This window comes from Hordeum vulgare, chromosome 7H, assembly GCF_904849725.1.
Source record: "Hordeum vulgare subsp. vulgare chromosome 7H, MorexV3_pseudomolecules_assembly, whole genome shotgun sequence".
In the NCBI taxonomy this organism is placed as follows: domain Eukaryota; kingdom Viridiplantae; phylum Streptophyta; class Magnoliopsida; order Poales; family Poaceae; genus Hordeum; species Hordeum vulgare.
The window spans coordinates 616838896-616860856 of NC_058524.1; the positions used below are offsets into that span (position 1 = coordinate 616838896).

General features: G+C 45.4%; 1 protein-coding gene across 1 annotated transcript; it reads right to left on the reverse strand.

The window, feature by feature from the left end:
- Window positions 1-9574: 9574 nt before the first annotated feature.
- Window positions 9575-13665, reverse strand: LOC123412691 (cytochrome P450 72A13-like). The gene is made up of 5 exons (XM_045105633.1): window positions 13180-13665; window positions 12848-13071; window positions 12517-12767; window positions 10195-10579; window positions 9575-10103 (listed from the first exon to the last, which is right to left on the reverse strand). Exons 1-5 carry the CDS (start codon window positions 13469-13471, stop codon window positions 9678-9680), a joined length of 1578 nt encoding a protein of 525 aa, XP_044961568.1. The 5' UTR covers window positions 13472-13665; the 3' UTR covers window positions 9575-9677.
- Between the last annotated feature and the right edge of the window lie 8296 nt (window positions 13666-21961).

Here is a 21961-nt window from a genome sequence, read left to right on the forward strand (position 1 = left end):
GGGATGAGTGATCTACGTACCCTTGTAGACCGTACAGCAGAAGTGTTAGAGAACGTGGTTGATGTAGTGGAACGTCCTCACGTCCCTCGATCCGCCCCGCGAACAATCCCACGATCTAGTACCGAACGGACGGCACCTCCGCGTTCAGCACACGTACAGCTCGACGATGATCTCGGCCTTCTTGATCCAGCAAGAGAGACGGAGAGGTAGAAGAGTTCTCCGGCAGCGTGACGGCGCTCCGGAGGTTGGTGATGACCTTGTCTCAGCAGGGCTCCGCCCGAGCTCCGCAGAAACGCGATCTAGAGGAAAAACCGTGGAGGTATGTGGTCGGGCTGCCGTGGAAAAGTCGTCTCAAATCAGCCCTAAAACCTCCGTATATATAGGTGGGAGGGAGGGGGCCTTGCCTTGGGGTCCAAGGACCCTCAAGGGGGTCGGCCGAGCCAAGGGGGAGGACTCTCCCCCCCCCCAAACCGAGTTGGACTAGGTTTGGTGGGAGGGAGTCCCCTTCCCTTCCCACCTCCACCCCTTTTTTTTTCTTTCTCTCTTGATTTTCTTCTCCTTGGCGCATAGGGCACTTGTGGGCTGTCCCACCAGCCCACTAAGGGCTGGTGTGTCTCCCCAAAGGCCTATGGGCTTCCCCGGGGTGGGTTGCCCCCCCCCCCCCGGTGAACTCCCGGAACCCATTCGTCATTCCCAGTACATTCCCGGTAACTCCGAAAACCTTCCGGTAATCAAATGAGGTCATCCTATATATCAATCTTCGTTTCCAGACCATTCCGGAAACCCTCGTGACGTCCGTGATCTCATCCGGGACTCCGAACAACATTCGGTAACCAACCATATAACTCAAATACGCATAAAACAACGTCGAACCTTAAGTGTGCAGACCCTGCGGGTTCGAGAACTATGTAGACATGACCCGAGAGACTCCTGGGTCAATATCCAATAGCGGGTCCTGGATGCCCATATTGGATCCTACATATTCTACGAAGATCTTATCGTTTGAACCTTAGTGCCAAGGATTCGTATAATCCCGTATGTCATTCCCTTTGTCCTTCGGTATGTTACTTGCCCGAGATTCGATCGTCAGTATCCGCATACCTATTTCAATCTCGTTTACCGGCAAGTCTCTTTACTCGTTCCGTAATACAAGATCCCGCAACTTACACTAAGTTACATTGCTTGCAAGGCTTGTGTGTGATGTTGCATTACCGAGTGGGCCCCGAGATACCTCTCCGTCACACGGAGTGACAAATCCCAGTCTTGATCCATACTAACTCAACTAACACCTTCGGAGATACCTGTAGAGCATCTTTATAGTGACCCAGTTACGTTGGGACGTTTGATACACACAAAGCATTCCTCCGGTGTCAGTGAGTTATATGATCTCATGGTCATAGGAATAAATACTTGACACGCAGAAAACAGTAGCAACAAAATGACACGATCAACATGCTACGTCTATTAGTTTGGGTCTAGTCCATCACGTGATTCTCCCAATGACGTGATCCAGTTATCAAGCAACAACACCTTGTTCATAATCAGAAGACACTGACTATCATCGATCAACTGGCTAGCCAACTAGAGGCATGCTAGGGACGGTGTTTTGTCTATGTATCCACACATGTAAACGAGTCTTCATTCAATACAATTATAGCATGGATAATAAACTATTATCTTGATACAGGAATTATAATAATAACTATATTTATTATTGCCTCTAGGGCATAATTCCAACACTTATACCTTTGATATCTGTAGGGCATGGCATTTTCTCGATCACATCAACTTTAGCCTTATCGACTTTAATACCTCTTTCGGAAATTTTATGTCCTAAGACGATGCCTTCATTAATCATAAAGTGGCACTTCTTCCAATTCAAGACAAGATTGGTATCTTTACATCTCTGGAAAACTCGATCAAGGTTGTTGAGGCAATCATCAAAAGAAGACCCATAAACGTAGAAGTCATCCATGAAAACCTCAACAATCTTTTCACAAAAGTCACATAATATAGCCATCATGCATCTTTGAAAGGTAGCAGGTGCATTACGTAAGCCAAAAGGCATATGTCTATAAGCAAAGGTACCGAAAGGGCAGGTGAAAGTGGTTTTCTCCTGATCAGATTGTGCAACAGGTATTTGGGAGAAACCATAATAACCATCTAGAAAGCAGAAGTGTGTGTGTGTTTAGATAGTCTTTCTAGCATGTGGTCAATAAAAGTCAAAGGGTAATGATCTTTCCTAGTGGCTTTATTCAGTTTCCTAAAATCAATCACCATCCTATAGCCAGTAATAATCCTCCATGGGATCAATTCATCTTTATCATTAGGGACAACGGTAATACCTCCCTTCTTAGGGACGCAATGCACCGGACTTACCCAATCACTATGAGCAACAAGATAGATAATACCTGCTTCCAGGAGCTTTAGTATTTCTTTTCTTACTACCTCTTTCATCTTAGGATTTAATCTACGTTGATGATCGGCAACTGGTTTGGAATCAGGATCGGTTTTAATTTTGTGTTGGCATAGATTGGGACTAATGCCCTTAAGATCATCAAGAGTATATCCAATAGCAGCACGGTGCTTCCTTGGAGTTTTCAATAATTTCTTTTCTTCATGCACTAAAAGGCTAGCAGTAATAATAACAGGATATATCTCTTTTTCATCAAGATAAGCATACTTAAGAGTATCACGCAACTGTTTAAGCTCGAACACAGGATCACCCTTTGGTGGGCGTGGATCTCCAAGCAGTTCAACAGGCAAATTATTCTTAAGGATAGGATGTTGTTCAAAGATAACTCTATCTATCTCATTCCTTTCATCGATATGTATATCATTTTCATGCTCAAGCAAGTATTGCTCTAAAGGATCAGTAGGAGGCACAACAATAGAAGCTAGGGCAATAATTTCATCCTTACTAGGCAACTCTTTTTCATGAGGTTGTCTACCAAACTTGGGGAAATTGAACTCATGTGACACACCTTCAAAGCCAACAGTGACAGTTTGCTTCTCACAGTCAATATGAGCATTGACAGTATTGAGGAAAGGTTTGCCAAATATGATGGGACAAAAGCTATCTTGTGTGGTAGCAAGAACGAGAAAATCAGCAGGATACTTAGTTTTACCACACGGAACTTCAACATCTCTAACAATTCCCAAAGGGCAGATAGTATCTCTATTGGCAAGCTGAATAGTGAAATCAATAGGTTCCATCTCAACAGGTGCTATCTCGTCTTTAATTTCATGATATAAAGATTGAGGTATTGCACTAACACTAGCACCCACGTCACATAAACCATCATAACAATGATATCCTATCTTAATAGAAACAACAGGCATGCCAACAACATGCCTATGTTTGTCTCTAGCATGAGGTTTAGCAATTCAGCAGCATCTTCACGGAAGTGGATATCATGGCCCTCAACATTTTCGGATAGGAGATCTTTGATAATAGCAATGCTAACTCTAATTTGCTCAGGGGGTGTAGGTGTTCTAATGTAGCCCCTACGTATCACAGTTGAATCTTTAGAATGATCCTTTATTCTAACATGGAAAGGTGGTCTCTCAATGTAAGCAATAGGAACAATAGGATCATTATAAGCAATGACTTTCTCTTCAACTGGATTGGGCTTAACTACATTGACTTCTAAGGAAGGACGATATTTAAACCACTTATCTTTAGGGAGATCAATATGAGCAGCAAAATATTCACACAATGAAGCTACTATCTCAGAGTCAAGTCCATATTTAGCGCTAAAATCACAAAAAGTATCTGTTTCAACAAAGGATTTAACGCAATCAAACTTGAGATTCATACCTGACTCCTTACCTTCATCAAACTCCCAATCTTCAGAGTTGCATTTAATTCTTTCCAATAAATTCCATTTGAAGTCAATATCTCTCTTCATAAAAGAACCAGTACAAGAAGTGTCAAGCATGGTGCGATTATCATGAGAAAGCCGAGCATAGAAGTTCTGAATAATAATTTCTCTCGGGAGCTCATGGTTGGGGCATGAATATAACATTGATTTAAGCCTCCCCCAAGTTTGAGCGATACTTTCTCTATCACGAGGCCAAAAATTATAGATGTAATTCCGATCACAATGTACCAAATGCATAGGATAAAACTTTTGATGAAATTCCAATTTCAATCGGTTGTAGTTCGATGATCCAGTATCATCACATAGCCTATAACATGTCAATGCTTTTAAAGGAAAGACCTTCTTATTGACCTCATCCTCAGGAAAACCTGCAAGCTTAAATAAACCACAAACTTCATCTACATAGATTAGATGCAAGTCGGGATGTGATGTTCCATCTCCTGTAAAAGGATTAGCCAGCAGTTTCTCAACCATACCCAAAGGAATTTCATAACAAGTATTTTCAGTAGGTGAAGCAGGTTGAGGATCAACTCCTTGTGCTTCCGTTCGAGGTGAAGATACCCCGAACAAGCTCCTTAAAGGATTAGTTTCCATAGTGACAAGTGACAATAATTTTCAGCACACTATATAAATGTTTCCTTACCAAATTCCACTTACCAAAGGCGCTTCACTCCCCGGCAACGACGCCAGAAAAGAGTCTTGATGACCCACAAGTGTAGGGGATCTATCGTAGTCCTTTCGATAAGTAAGAGTGTCGAATCCAACGAGGAGCAGAAGGATCTGACAAGTGGTTTTCAGCAAGGTATTCTCCCGAAAGCCTCCTCTTGATTTTTTCTAGAACGAAACCCTCCTTATAGAAAAAGATGGGAGCGAGAGGGCCAACAGGGAGCCCACAAGCCCCCTAGGCGCGGCCAGGGGGTAGGTCGCGCCTGGCAGGCTTGTGGCCTCCTGGTGGCTCCCCTCTGGTACTTCTTCCGCCCAGTATTTTTTATAAATTCCAATATAATTCCTCGTTTATTTTCACGGCTTTTGGAGTTGCGCAGAATAGGTATCTCAAACTTGCTCCTTTTTCAGGCCAGAATTCCAGCTGCCGGCATTCTCCCTCTTCATGTAAACCTTGTAAAATAAGAGAGAAAAGGCATAAGTATTGTACCGTGAAGTGTAATAACAGCCCATAAAGCGATAAATATCAACATAAAAGCATGATGTAAAATGGACGTATCAATGCAAAAACGGCGTTCCTTAACGATTTTCTTAAGGAAGAGTTGTATATGATGCAACCCGAAGGTTTTGTCGATCCAAAGAATGCTAACAAAGTATGCAAGCTCCAGCGATCCATTTATGAACTGGTGCAAGCATCTCGGAGTTGGAATAAATGCTTTGATGAGGTGATCAAAGCATTTGAGTTTATACAAGTTGTTGGAGAATCTTGTATTTACAAGAAAGTGAGTGGGAGCTCTGTAGCGTTTCTAATATTATATGTGGATGACATATTGCTGATTGGAAACAATGTGGAGATTTTAGAGAGCGTAAAAGATTACTTGAACAAATGTTTTTCAATGAAGGACCTAGGAGAAGCTGCTTACATATTAGGTATTAAGATCTATAGGGATAGATCGAGGCGCCTAATAGGACTTTCACAAAGCACATACCTTGATAAAGTTTTGAACAAGTTCAAAATGGAGCAGTCCAAGAAGGGGTTCTTGCCAGTATTACAAGGTATAAAGTTGAGTAAGACTCAGTGTCCAGTAACTGCGGAAGATAGAGAAAAGATGAGTACCGTCCCCTATGCTTCAACCATAGGGTCTATCATGTATGCAATGATGTGCACAAGACCGGACTTCAGCCTGGCCATAAGTATGGCAGGCAGGTTTCAAAGTAATCCAGGAGTGGATCACTGGACGACGATCAAGAATATTCTGAAGTACCTGAAAAGGACTAAGGAAATGTTTCTCGTTTATGGAGGTGACGAAGAGCTCGTCGTAAAGGGTTACGTCGATGCAAGCTTTGACACTGATCCGGATGACTCTAAGTCTCAAACCGGATACGTGTTTATTCTTAACGGGGGTGCGGTAAGCTGGTGTAGTTCCAAGCAAAGCGTCGTAGCAGATTCTACATGTGAAGCGAAGTACATGGCTGCCTCGGAGGCACGTAGGAGGGTGCCTGGATGAAGCAGTTCATGACGGATCTTGGAGTGGTGCCGAGCGCACTAAATCCAATAACTCTATTCTATGACAACACTGATGTCATTGCTTTAGCAAAGGAACCAAGGTTTCACAAGAAGACCAGACACATCAAACGACGCTTCAACCTCATCCGCGACTACGTCGAAGGAGATGACGTAAATATTTGCAAAGTGCACATGGATTTGAATGTAGCAGATCCGCTGACTAAACCTCTTCCACGAGCGAAGCATGATCAACACCAGAACTGTATGGGTGTTAGATTCATTCCAATGTAAATCACATAGCGATGTGAGACTCTAGTGCAAGTGGGAGACTGTTGGAAATATGCCCTAGAGGCAATGATAAAACAATTATTATTATATTTCCTGTTTCAACATAATCGTTTATTATCCATGCTATAATTGTATTGAATGAAAGCATAGATACATGTTTGGATATATAGACAAAACAATGTCCCTAGTAAGCCTCTAGTTGACTAGCCAGTTGATCAAGGATGGTTAAGGTTTTCTGACCATATGCAAAGTGTTGTTAGTTGATAACTGGATCACATCATTAGGAGAATGATGTGATGGACAAGACCTAAACTATGAACGTAGCATGTGATCGTGTCATTTTGTTGGTATTGTTTTCTGTGTGTCAAGTATTCATTCCTATGACCATGAGATCATCTAACTCACTAACCGGAGGAATACCTTGTGTGTATCAAATGTCACAACGTTACTGGGTGACTATAAAGGTACTCTACAGGTATCTCCGAAGGTGTCCGTTGAGTTAGCATGGATCAAGACTGAGATTTGTCACTCCGTGTGACGGAGAGGTATCTCGGGGCCCACTCGGTAATACAACATCACATATAAGCCTTGCAAGCAATGTGATTCAAGTGTAAGTCATGCGATCTTGTATTACGAAACGAGTAAAGAGACTTGCCGGTAACGAGATTGAAATAGGTATAGAGATACCGACGATCAAATCTCGGGCAAGTAACATACCGAAGGACAAAGGGAATGTTATACGGGATTATATGAATCCTTGGCACAGAGGTTCAACCGATAAGATCTTCGTAGAATATGTAGGATCCAATATGGACATCCAGGTCGCGCTATTGGATATTGACCGAGGAGTGTCTCGGGTCATGTCTGCATAGTTCTCGAACCCCCAGGGTCTGCACACTTAAGGTTCGGTGATGTTTTAGTATAGTTGAGTTATAGGTGTTGGTGACCGAAGGTTGTTCGAAGTCCTGGAGGAGATCACGGACATCACGAGGGTTTCCGGAATGGTCCGGAAACGAAGATTGATATACACAGAGTGACGAATGGGTTCCTGGTATTCACCGAGAGGAGCCCACCCACCCGGGAGTGAGCCCAATAGTCCTAGGGTGGCGCACCAGCCCTTACTTGGCTAGTGAGGCCAGCCCAAGTGGACTATGACGCCAAGGAAATAAAAACCAAAAGAAAAGAAAAGAAAAAGAGAGAGTGAGGTGGGAAGGAAGGAGTGTACTCCTCCTCCTCCAAACCGAATTGGAGTGGGAGTCCATCTCCTCCTTCAGCCGGCGCCCTTGGGTCTCTCTTGAGCCCCAAGGCTAGCCCCTCCCCTCCTCCTATATATACTAGAGGTTCTAGGGTTTTCGAGACACAACTTTGCCACGTGCAACTCAAACCAATACCTCGTAGTTCTTCCTCTTGATCGGATTTCTGCGGAGCTCGGGCGAAGCCCTGCAGGAATAGATCATCACCATCACCGGCGCGCCGTCACGCTGTCGGAGAACTCATCTACTTCCTCATCTCTTTTGCTGGATCAAGAAGGCGGAGATCGTCATCGAGTTGTACGTGTGCTGAACGCGGAGGTGTCGTCCGTTCGGTGCTAGATCGGGACGGATCGTGGGACGGGCCATGGGACGACGGTGATTTGAATCATGAAGCTGTACCACTACATCAACCGCGTTTCTTAACGCTTTCCGCTTAGCGATCTACAAGGGTATGTGGATCTAGGGCTAGGCGTTCGGTTTATATGGTTAATACGGTTCAGTTTATTCGGTTCTATATAATTTTGGTTTTGAAAAAATAGAAACCGAAATAATCATTCAAAATTTAGAAACCGAACCATATTAACCATAATATATCGGTTCGGTTTGTTCGGTTAACCGAAAAAACAAAATTCATGCACTTTTCATTATAAGTGTAATGACTCAGAGAGCATTGATATGGTTTGTATAATATGCAAAAAGATAATCACAAGTTCTTGCAACCTTAATATCATTCTATGGTTTATTCGGCCAAGCAAACTAGTAAAATTAATTAAGTAGAAAAAGCACATGGAACGTGAAATGTATTATGTGCGGAGAAATATGTGATGCCTTCATACTGTTGCACTTTAGGAAACAAGGTATTACATGGGGTATCCCACATATCGGTCTGTTCGGTCTATTCGGTCTCTCAGTACCAAAAACCGAACAAAAATAAAACATAGAACAACCCTAAAATTTCCCACCGAACCAAAAATCAAACCACCAAATAAACCGAGAAATCTGTTAATACGGTTCGGTTCGTTTTGGTTTTTCGGTTTTCGGTTTTATAGTGCCCACCCCTATGTGGATCCGATCTCCCTCTCGTAGATGAACATCAACAGGATAGATCTTCGTGTGCGTAGTACAATTTTTATTTTCCATGCAACGTTCCCCAACATCTTCATGCTCTTCTTGCAGTTCATTCATCAGAGTCTTGGCTAGAACATCGACCCAAAAGAAGAAACATTTGACCTGCATTAACGCCAAACAGATCAACCGTATTGCTCAAGGATCCCGACCAGGAAAATGGTGCAGTTGCCCCAATTCTTACCCCATTCCCGTTGCACATGTAGAACGGGCGATTATGGTTCTTCGGTGTGCGAGAAGCCCTCCGATCAACGCCCGCCGGCACCGCGGACAGACGAAGATCGGCATCTCCACGCGCGTTGGGCTCTGGATTCGCGAGGCGGCGCGGTTGCTTGAAGGAAACATCAAGCTCGGAGCCGAAGGGGATCTCAACGCCGCCGCGCCCTCCACAACAATCTTCCCACCGCCGCACTCTCTCTCGCCCGCTCTCTTTATCGCCAGTGGTCACCGCCGCTCTCTCCGTCGCCCGCGCCCAGCTCCTAGTACCAATAGTGGTCACCGCCGCTCTCTATGTCGCCCGCGCCCAGCTCCCCAGCCTAGCTGATTGTTGCTCACCGCTGCGAGCTCCGGGGACGCGCGCCGCCGCTTATATCGCGCACCCGCAAAGGCTCTCTGCTCAACGGCTCTTTGCTGGGTCCCACAAGCCACGAGAGCAACGGTCTAATCGTGTAGCGCGTCTCTGCCGCCTGGTCCCACCTGTAAGGGCCGAGTCAACGGAGACGAGAGTGTTTATGGAATGAGTCGGTGCGGACAGACTGGGGGCAAAACTGAGGACGATTCACAACTGAGGGCTAAACTGAGCCCAGAGACACCACTCAGGGCAAAAGATAATTAGCCCATAAAAGAGCTACAGCTGGGTCACAAAATGGCTCAATATGGGTAAATAAAAATTTATTGAGAGTGATCTAACAAAAGTCATCCATCATGCCCTATCTCCATAGTAACCGCTGCTGATTGTTAGAGTTTGGAGAGACTAATCGGTGAACCGTGTTGGGGCTGTAGAGTGGAGACCGGGTACGGCGCATGTGTGTAAGATGGTGAGAGCTGGAACATGAAGTGTTGCAGGATCACGCTCAATCCCATCTTGGCCTCAAGCAACGCAAAGTTCTGCCCGACACAGATCCGCGGTCCCCAACCGAACGGAAAGAACGCCGGCGAGATCTTGGACGCGCCGGCGATACCCTCAGCAAACCTCTCCGGCTTAAATTCATCCACATCTTCTCCCCACACGTCTGGATCATGGTGAATGCACACAATTGGCAAGGCAAATGTTACGCCGGCTGGATATGTGACGCCTCCCAGCTCCGTCTCCTCATACGCCTCCCGGCTAAGTAGTAGAATTGGTGGGTATAGCCTAAGAACCTCATGAAGTATCATTGTCACCTGCACCAACGAAGTAGATGTACATATTCAGAGCAGCAACACGATTTGAAATTGCATAACCTCCCCTATTATAAATTGGTAATGCACTCACAACTTTCAGCCGGTTCATGCCCTCATAATCAGGTTGTTTGTCTCCGAAGACCCGTAGAACCTCCTCCCTGGCGCGGTCCTGCCACTCGGGATGCATGCTTAGGAGGACCATTGTCCATGTGAGCAGCACCGCGGTGGTCTCCATGCCCGCGAAATAGAAGAGCTTCAGCTCCCCTACAATGTCCTCGGTGGTCATCGTCGGCGTGGAGCTTCCGGCTTCTTGGCTTTCTTTTATGTTGGACTCCATCATCACGCCTAGTAGATCGTCATTGTCGGCATGGACATCCTTCATCGCCCTCTCCCTCTTCGTGATTATGCCTTTCAGGAGTACTTCGACCTCACGGGCATTTGCCTTCATCCTTCGATTGAGCTTTGTTGGCAGGAACCTGCATGATAAGAATGTTAAGAAATTGCAAGCCATTATTTTTTCCCATGAGATCCCAAAACATGGGATCGGGTTCCACTATCAACAAAGACTATAAGGGTTGGGCGTGTTTTGCGTCGTTGATGTTATTAATTTAAAAAAAAAATACTTGCTCTTTTTTGAAATATGAGGTGTATTACTTTTTTGAAAAGTCGACTCCGTTAAGTTTGATCAAATTTGTACGGAAATACATCAAAATCCATAATATCAAATCGGTCTGATTAGATTCATGCATGATGAAATGAGTTTCCATACTTTTCTTTTCATATTGTGGATGTCGATATTGTTTTGCTCTCATCCATGTTTTGCTCTCATCCATGTGCAAGAAGAAGGAATGCAAGAAGAAGGAATTCAGTTAACTGGTGCACCAGCAGCCTCCAGCTCCTCCCCACTCCCTCCCCCTCTCAACCCTAGCCGCCCAACTCCCTCCCCCTCCCTTCCTCGCCGCCGCGTGAGGCAGCCGTCGGGCAAGCCCGGGGCGCCAAGGATCGTGGCGGCGGGGCCTTGGCTGCCTTGCCTCTGCGTGGGAAACTCCGGATCTGGAGCGGCGGCTCCATGGATGAGGCACATGAAGTTAGCAGCCGTGCGGGCGGTGGATCTAGCATCCGAGCCGCGCGGGCGGCGGGATCCAGTGGTCGTTGGCGGCCGGCGACGGCTTCTGCGGTGGTCGGTGCATGCGATCTGGCGCATCCCCTCCTCCCATGTTCGGCGTGCGGACTAGTCCGGTTGGACCGTGCTTCCTTGGGTCGTCGGTTCTGTACAGGAGGCGCTGCTGGTGACGGGGATCTAGTTCGAGCGAAATCCCTGACCGGCCATGGTCGGCCGCGTCGACGGCGACGCCTAAGGGCGCCATTCCCCTCCTTGGAGGGGTAGGTATGGACTGATCCCCTCACTTCCCCTTCCCCTAGGTCTCCCGGACGAAAGCCCTAACTTTGTTGGGCGGCGGCGGCGCTCACGGCGTCGTTCCCTTCTTGAAGGCGCCGCTTTGGGAACCTTGGGGTTGGGTGGTGCTTGTGGGTGGTGGGCGACGGCGGTGGTGCGGCGCTATCCTAGCATGGATCTACGTCCGCTCCTTGAAGATGGACTCGCATAGGTGGAGGTCGTCGTTTGGCGTCATGGTGGCGTCGATGGTGGAGGCACCTGCCAAGGCTGGTACCTCAATCTGCTCTGAAGATGAACCAGTGGAAGATGATGACGGCGACACATGTGAGTGCGTCAGACCGGTTTGTGTCCCTGACCCGGTATGTGGCTCGGTCGAGGCCTCCGGCTTTAGATGTTAGGCTTAGATGAGAGGTCTGGGTATTTGGCTCAACTTGCACCCCTTCATCATATGGATAGGAGTAGCGACAAATGTAAAGACCGGGGGTTATCCTCCTTTTCTAAAATGATCGTACGCATCTCCCAGATGCAGAGAATAATTAATAAAATGATCGCATGCATCTTCCAGATGTAGAGACCGGGGGTCATCCTCCTTTTAAAAAAAAATCCATGTGCAAGAAAAGATAAAAACAATTGCAAGCCACTAATGTTTTGTGATTCAGGTATCATGCATCTTATGCTTTCTGTGGGCTGAGTAGATATCTACTCCCTCCGTTCCTAAATATAAGTCTTTCTAGAAATTCAACTAATGGACTACATACTATGTATATAGACATATTTTAGAGTATAGATTCATTCATTTTGCTCCGTATGTAGACATCTAGTGAAATATCTCAAAAAACTTATATTTAGGTACGGAGGGAGTAGTATATATCTATTTAAATAATTTGCATGTGAAATACTAAATTCACAAATATAATATCGTTTAGATCACTAGTGTAGATCACGTTTGCCATCATGACAGCATTTTGCGCCTGCTCCGACTTAGATAATTTGTTGAGAGAAGGAATATGAGCTGACCTGTAACCTGGAATGTACATCACGTTTGCCATCTTGACAGCATTTTGCGCCTGCTCCGACTGCAACCGGAAGATCCTTCTCCCTTCACTGAAGCTGCTCCCAAACGCCACTCGGGAGATGACGTCGCCCGTGAGGTTCTGAAACTCGGGCCACACATCTATCTCCTGCACATCATCCTGCCCCTGCCCCATAGAGTTTCCCCATCTTCGTACAAGTTCACTAGAACAATCTGCAAAAGCAGGTAACATCCTCTGCAAAAGCCAATCCCCGTTATATGCGTGTGGGTAAACGAGTTGAGTCTGCAGGTGGGGAGTGACATGACGACGGTCACCTTGAGCTTCTCGAGATGGAAGGCGTGGTTGATGATCCTCCGGTGGGCGACCCACTTGTCGCCCTGGTGTGTCGTCAGCCCGTTGGCCATGAGCCGCTCGATCCGGAGGATGGACCTCTGCTTCCCGAACAGGCCCTGCTTGTTCGACAGGATCTCCCGGAACAGCGTAGGGTCGCTCACCACCACCCTCGGCTCCGGGCCGAACCATGTCAGAGCAACTTTACCTGAAATAATCCCGGCGATCTCTCATGTAATTTGGCAAAATCATGGAGATTCATCATCAATCACCGTACCACGGCCTAATTGAGAGGGGAGGTTAGTCGATTAGTTACCGTGTTGCTTGATGACGGCATGGTCGAACGGCACCGCCCGGGCGGCGACGGCGTGCGAGGACAGTGGCATGGGCTGGCAGCACGCCGCGGCGACGAGCCGCGCGTACTCCTTCATGTCGCCGGAGGGGAAGCGGTAGGCCGTGCCGCGGACGCCCTGGGACCGCAGGGCCCTGGCCACCCTCCGCGGGCCGAGCCAGGCGCCGGCTAGTGCCCGCCCCGCGCACCACAGCGCGGCCAGCAGGGCACCGAGAGCGCAGAGCAGGCTCCATGGGGGAAAGCCGGGAGTAGCCATGCCCTCTGCTCTGATTGCGGTGACGATACTGTCTTTTTGGTCAGCCTCTGTATATGGGCAGCTCAAAAAGAAGGTCGCTGTGCACCGGCGTGACACGGATGGCTGGTGTAGAGACTAAGATGAGACTTGGGTGGCGGCTTGATTTTTCTTGGCTTGCCATCGCGGAAAGACGAGGATGTCGGGTGGATTAACGTTATCTTGACCGGAGCGGTCAGCAGATTTGATGGTATATCTCTGGCCACGCCGCCCGGGCACGGCGGACGGAGCCAAGGCGTTGAGCGCACCGTGGAGGTCCAGGTGCAGTGCACGCAAGCCGCCGTGAACTCTCGGGATCCGCCCGCCCTCGTACACGTGCGCTCCAGGTTAAAAGTCCGTTCAACGGCTGCGCTGATTTCTCTAGAGTCTCTCGCCCTTCTCTTTGTCAGTGGGCAAGTGACACGCGTGTTTCCTCCACAGAAAAAATAGAAATAGTTTATTTTAAAACCTAAATTTACAGAGGTCCGACGAAATAAACCCTCACATCAAAATTGATGTCAATATCTTAAACTACGCAATTCCATTTTAAATTAAACCCTAACATCATTTAAAGCATAAAATACTGACGTGACAAATGTCAAAGGGGATACGTCTGACTGATGGGCCCAGGAACAACAATGTTACCATCGTCAGGCACCCATCCTCCGCATGGGGCTGGTCCATTTATCCTTTTTCGGATACACTTATACTTTGGTGCTTTTGACATTTTAAAAATATTACATCATTATAAAAAATACTATGTGACATTTCAATATATATTTAAATATTGTAAAAATATGTATGTGTGCAATTTTAAAATGTACGTCGCATTTGTATAATGTTCAAACATTTCAAAAAAAAATCTGGGACATTAAAACAATGTATATGATGTATTAAAAAAATACATGTATTCTAAAAAAGAATGTTAATCATATGTTAGAAATCAAAACTAGTGGATGCGTATGAGAAAATAGGAATAAAAATATATTAAGGGAACATTATTTTCAAGTCATGTAATTTCGTCTCTATTTTTTCGGTCCGTACTGTATAAAAAATTAGTTTTCCTTTTTATTTCAGGTGCTTCCTACGTATAAAATAACCTGCGGACTTCACAAAGTTTTTGAAAATTCATGAATCTTAATTTTGAAAATACATTTACTTGTTTTCAAAATCGTTGAACTTTTTTCTAAATTCATGATTATTTTTTCAAAATCCGTGAAATTTTTCTCTCACTTTTTTTATTTTCATAAACTTTTTGAATTTCTAACAATGTTTGCTATGAAAATGGAAATTGTGATAATTGTTAAAAACTAGGAGTGGCAAAAGTGAAATGTGAAAATATTGAGTGGCGTAAGGAAAATGGGCAAAATCTAGAGTGGCAAAAACAAAATCATTCCAGGTTTTTACACTGCATGATGGACATTTCAAAAAATAACTAGTAAATTGATTTGTGCAATGTATTTTTTTATAATATTCTCAAAATGAAAATAGAAATTGAAAATTGAAAACAGAAAAAAGAAATGATGAGAAGAAACGGACTAAATGATAAGTATAGTGTTCTGTAAAGGCGATACGCACACCATCTGTGGTGGCACGCCTTGAAAGTCTTGGCTCAAGTCCTTACCCAAATACCCCTTTTCTCGCCGGTGCCTAAAATCGTACACTCCTGCGCGATTTGCGCGGGCCCAGTATGGGGTTGTCGCCATTTTTTTTCTTCCTTTTATGGTGCTTTTTCATTTTTCATTTTAATTTATGTTAATTTTCTCATTCTACTATTCATTTTACGAAAATTATATCAAGAAGTTGACGAAATGATCATACATGTTCCAAAATTTCAAAAACAAATCTCAAATAAAAATAATTAACGAATTTGACATATGTTCAAAAGTTCAAAAAATCTCCCGATTGCAGAACAGGGACTAAAAGCCCTCTGAAATCGGGACTGATGCCCTCTTTTTCACTAGTTGGGAGATATGGTGGTGGCAACGCCGTGGCGGGGAGAGATGGCGTCGGCGACTTGTGCGGGGAGAGTGAGATGTGAGAGAGGGCTTGTGCCTGTGGAGTGAAAGGGTGAGAGGGGTGACCTGTTTTTTATTTTTAAGATAAATAAGGAAATGCTTTATTTTTAGGAAATAAGTCCTTCTTTCTATAAAATGGAATGGGATGGTTACTCCTAGAGAAATGTAACATATTTTCTATACTGAACTATATCACATGCCTTAAACAGTAAATTCCCGTGAATAATCATCACCAAGTGACGTATTCAAATATACCATGTCACCCAATTTAGTTAAAAATGGGCACCTCTCATGTCTAGCAGCTGGCCAATGAATATATGTTTTTTTTATTCTAATACTTACTTATATTTTCCACTTTTATAGGTCATAGAAAAACTGATGGATTTGGATGATACTTGGAAAATGTAGACCGAAATAGGGATGAACGCAGTGATGATGCACCCGACAGAAAACTCTATGAGTGTTACACAACGAGAAGAGGCGCATGCAAATAATTGTTCTTCTTTATATGTCGCACATGATATAATACTCAAATTGCATATTTTTGTATATGTTTGATTTTGTAGAATGTTAACGAGATGGAGATGGATTATGTCGGCATTAGAAAATAATCCATGAACAAGGGTCCTGGGACGGCGTCGTTGGAAGGGGTCAAAAATTCAGCAAGTTTTATACAACAAAAAATAGGCAAGCGATGATAGCCCATATGAAAGCCCAAAAAACAAAATACAAATGTTGTCCCACCAGGTTTATACTTTGACCAGGTTTATCAAATTGTTTTTTTGTTTTTAAATAGTTACGCTCATTGTTATATCATGAAGATAAATTATGTCTGCATGCTTAAAGAAATTGACATCAATCAGTCATTTCTCTTACCACTATATTTGGCTCATTATTATAACATTCAAGATAAAATATTTTTCTTATCACAATATTCAAGAGAATATTAATTTATTCAATTGTAGGGATGTGTCTAGATGTTTTGGTTTTGATTTTATGCTTTCAGGGAACGGTATCGATTTATTTGTCTAGCTTGCAAGGTGAATATACTCTGTTTCACATGTTTAGACCTCCAATATGAAATATTCGTACTAATTACGTATGTTGTTTGTGCAAGATGGTTATGAACTGAGGAAGAAATTTTATTATACTTACTCAAACATAGTAAGAATGAAATTAAAGACAACATTTCTGATATTGTAGTAGTACTATCTTAAGCGCATCAAGTAGATCTTAATTTGTAATAGATCATTAGTTGGATCATCGTTTTCTATGTATACATCATCACATTTCATTTTTTATCAACTTGTACATTGTAAGTTGACTGGATTTTAATTATTTTCCGACTGTTATTGGTTATCTTTTCTATACATGCAGAATTTGACATGCATTATGATTATATATTATAGTAACAAAAGATTTAAAATACACATGGCAATGCCGGGCACCATACTAGTATTTTTTTTTTCAGCGGGAGACGGCATACTTGTCAATGGCGAGGCACACACTATGACTTGAACCATGACTTTCAGTTGATTTCCTGTCTTATTGCGATCTCAAAGTGAGCTAGCAGAGGTTTAGCAACTCAGTGATACCACGTACAATTGGTGTCAATATAAATTTAAAATGCTGTCAGGTAGGGATGCAGCACGCTCGATCTTACACTACTTGGCATATGCGATGGCATTGCCGCGAAACCAGTACTTGGTCCCTGCTGTCTATTTGTATAAGTATACTTTGCAGAGATGTTTAGCCATAATATGGTTACATTAGTATAACCAACGTTGCGACGAATGCAGCACGCTCTACCTTGCACTACTAGTCGCCGGAGACGGCATTGCCGCGAAACGAGACCATGGTCCTGAGTCCCCCCGGTCTATTGTATTAGTACTTTGCAGAAAGGTTTAACATTATACCGGTACGTATTATATGGTTACATGGTACTGCTCACAACTTTTGGAGCAGACAGTAATATAGGTGCCTACGTACTTACAAATTAAAGGCACATATGTCCGAGAGACACGAGCGTAGTCAGTCGCAGCCCAGCGGGAACCATTTTCCTAGAAGTTCACCTACGTGGGAAACACATTGCTACTGCCCGTGTGGAAAGGGAATGCGCAAAGCCTAACCAGATCTGAAGAAGCCTAGCTAGGAGACCAGAGCTAGCTCAGCAGCAAACAGCCGCCGAGTGCCGAGGTGGGTCAAGGATGAGAGCAGAGAAATGGCTCAATTCCTTTCTCCGCTTCATCGCCTTGCTAGAGAGGATAGGTGACGCCCTGGGCACCCTGGCATTCATCTGGGCCACGGTGGCTGTGCTTGGCGGATTCTCGGAGCACCTGGGCAGAAATTTTGTTATGGGCGGTTGGATAATCGTCGTCGAGGGTTTCAGGTTGGTGCTACTTCAGTTTTCTGCTACTATTTTATTCTAGTTTATGCGCCGCGATGAAAGACGGATTTTCTGGAAACGAAATTTTCAACAGTAACTCTCCCCCTTTCCTCCTGCGCCCCCAAAGTTAGTGCACTCCTCCTTAGGGTTTGACACGGTTTTTTATTGCTGTTTCCTCCCCCTCGATGCTTCTCCTGGCCACAAGGCGTCTGAATGTCTGATCAAAGCTCCATGGAGTGTATATGCGCTCGGCGAATCTTGTTCACACTTGTGTTGTCTTGCTACTATTTGCTACCATGACTCTTTTTTTAAAAAAAAATAAAGGGTTCCCTCTGGACTCTGCATCCAAACGATGCATGCATCCACTTTATTTATGAAATCAAATAAATATCCAAAGGTTCCAAACAAGCTCCAAAGTGACAACAAAATTATCTAAGGAGATAGAACAGATGCCACAACCGGCAAAAATAGGCCTAGATGCCTGACCATCCATCATATTACTCGATCGCCATCCAAATCGATTGTAGATATCCCGTGCTACTATCTTCCATCAGATAGACCTAATAACCAAAGGCTCCCTGATTTCCGCAGGAGTGAATAACGATCATGTACGGATCAACGCCGATGCCCGGTAGAGTACATGCAAGAAATTAACATTTGATAATTTGTTAAAGGTCACGTCATTCCTGCAGTTCCATATAGCCCAAATTATACAAATATGTGTGGCAATAATTATGTCGATCCCATTTAGCCACGTCCCAAAGAACATATCAATGATATCCGGTGGTGTGATACTAAATGCTATACGGACTGTTTGTCATAGGATTTTAGCTAGTGGGCATTGGAGAAAAAGGTGTTTGATAGTCTCATCATGGTCACAGAAGGAACAAAGTTTACTTTCCCAGTTTCGCATTGCCAAATTTTTTTAGGTAAGAATCACCTTCTTGTGGATAAACCAAATGAAGACTATGATACAAAGGCACTTTCACCTTTTAGATATGATTGGACTTGGGTATTGTTATTGTGTCAATGAGGCTTGAGTACATCGACTTCACGGTGAAGATGCCAGGTACATCTTCATATAGGACCCGGGTCTAGATGAATAGTCCATTCAGTTCGGTTTCTTAACATAGCTATTACTATATGTCTGTGTTTCTTTCCCTTTGCGTTAAGATGGCTTGTGCCCACCCAAACCCTACGCCTTCGGGTCGCACGCGCATGCGGCTCCATGGCGACCACGCATCCACCAAAAAAACCTAACCTCTAGGCTTCCCTGGCAGCCGCCGGCGGTGGTGGTGGCGGTACCCTGGCCGTCCAAGGCGGTGAGGACAAGGATGGCGCACCCCTATATATTCTTCTTCTTCGCGCGGAGAGGACGAGCTGATGGGTCGCACACAGTTCGGCACGACACTCGATCCGGCTAGGTGGCGGGTTCTCGCGGTGGTGGAGCGGCGATGAGGGCAAGGATGGCGCACCCCTATATATTCTTCTTCTTCGCGCGGAGAGGACGAGCTGATGGGTCGCACACAGTTCGGCACGACACTCGATCCGGCCAGGTGGCGGGTTCTCGCGGTGGTGGAGCGGCGGTGAGGGCAAGGATGGCGCACCCCTATATATTATTCTTCTTCGCGCGGAGAGGACGAGCTGATGGGTCGCACACAGTTCGGCACGACACTCGATCCGGCCAGGTGGCGGGTTCTCGCGGTGGTGGAGCGGCGGTGAGGGCAAGGATGGCGCACCCCTATATATTATTCTTCTTCGCGCGGAGAGGACGAGCTGATGGGTCGCACACAGTTCGGCACGACACTCGATCCGGCCAGGTGGCGGGTTCTCGCGGTGGTGGAGCGGCGGATCGGGGCGGTGGCCCGGCTGGCGGTGGTCTGGGCCCGGCTGGGCCACGGCTACGGCGCCCGTGCGGGCATTGCGTGCTCGTCTCCGCCATAGCGTGGCTCGTCGCAGCGCATGCGGGCGTGGCGGCTAGGGTCGCCTTCGTTCTATCGGCCTCTTCCGGTGGGACGGGCAACCGGTGATGGCCGGTAGCGTGGGAGCTGTTGGCCATGTATCGATTATAGGGGGTCCGGCCCTGCGGAGTTTCGGCACGGCTGTCGACCACCTTGATCTGGCCGTCGTCGTGTTCCGGTCTTCTTTTCCGTGATCTCCGCAGTATGGTACATGATTCTACTGGAGATCTAGAGAGGAATCGATGCGGTCATGCGCACCCTTCCGGGGCGTGGTGTGAAGCTTCGTCTACCGTTCAGTGATATGGGACATAGATCTCCATGGATCTAACAGAGTTGGAGAAACTCATGGTGGTTGAGATTGGTGGTTGGTTGTTGTGTTGATGACAACGCGGCACGGGTTCTTCCTGTGTGTCGGGTGCACGGCGGTTTGCAACAGCAGTCTCAGCAAGCGGGGGTGGCAACACAGGTGGACTGCATCTTTGGTGGTGCTCGTCGAGTACCGAGCCTTGATTTCCGGGATGAAAACCCAAGGTCCGGCCTTCATTGGTTGTACCTGGCAATGGCCTTGTGAAAGCATTGTTTTGGAACTGCATCTTTGATGGTGCTCGTCGAGTACTGAGCCTTGATTTCCAGGGTGAAAACCCAAGGTCCGGCCTTGATTGGTTGTACCTGGCAATGGCCTTGTGAAGGCATTGTTTTGGAACTGCATCTTTGATGGTGCTCGTCGAGTACTGAGCCTTGATTTCCAAGGTGAAAACCTAAGGTCCGGCCTTGATTGGTTGTACCTGGCAATGGCCTTGTGAAGGCATTGTTTTGGAACTGCATCTTTGATGGTGCTCGTCGAGTACTGAGCCTTGATTTCCAGGGTGAAAACCCAAGGTCCGACCTTGATTGGTTGTACCTGGCAATGGCCTTGTGAAGGCATTGTTTTGGAACTGCATCTTTGATGGTGCTCGTCGAGTACTGAGCCTTGATTTCCAGGGTGAAAACCCAAGGTCCGGCCTTGATTGGTTGTACCTGGCAATGGCCTTGTGAAGGCATTGTTTTGGAACTGCATCTTTGATGGTGCTCGTCGAGTACTGAGCCTTGATTTCCAGGGTGAAAACCCAAGGTCCGGCCTTGATTGGTTGTACCTGGCAATGGCTTGCCTGGTTGAAGGCATTGTTTTGAAAACTCGGTCTTTCTCCGGGGTAAAAACCCAACATCTTTCATCGAGGGACGACAACGCTTGTGCATTGTTTCCTTCTCGAAGGCGTTGCTTTTGGAGAGCCTAGGTTGTAGTACTGGTGTTTTATGGTTCGGTGGCGGTTAGAGTGCTTCTGTTGGGAGGTGTTGTACACCGCGACGGGGTCTTTGGTTTTATTTTCTTTCTTGTTTATTTTGTTCTTCGTTGTGTGCATTCCTGATGTCTTTGGATGTCTTGTTGGTGCAGAGGCTGGGTGTATTTGGTATCTTTCGTGATATTAATATATTCCCTTTATCAAAAAAACTATACAATTTACTACAAAACTCTTTGAACTGTTTATTGAGTATATACATACATATATATATATATGCAGGGCGTTTAGCCGGCAAAGCAGATTGGATGACCAATTTCTATTCAAGACTACAGGAGCTATCAAGCTGAAAAGGATGGAGCTAGGCAGCGGATCTCTGTATTATATGAATGCAGCGATGATGACAGCTTGCCTGTGGCTGCTTGTGAGTCACTATTTAATTTACCCACTCTTGCCGCCTCAGTACATGTTTCGTGACCTCCTCAAATTACTGGGGTTACTGATGATAATACACAAGTTGGGGTTTTACTCATTTATCGGATACATGAGCGAGAAGGAAAGCCACATACTATTCCAACTTTTTCCCATAGCTACTCTCTTAATGGCTGGGTTTTCACTCTGCTACACAAAAACCTATTGCTGTTATGACTGGATTGATTACTCAATTGTTGTTTTATGGTTCGGCATCTACATTTCAGCGAGGTTTGGACCGCCAGGTGATAATTTTCCATTTCGCAAAAAGGTTAAAGTAGTTGCACGACTATTGCGTGCCGCATTTGTTGTCGCAGCAATTTTTGTCGCAGCAATTTATGGACTATGGACCTGGTTAAACC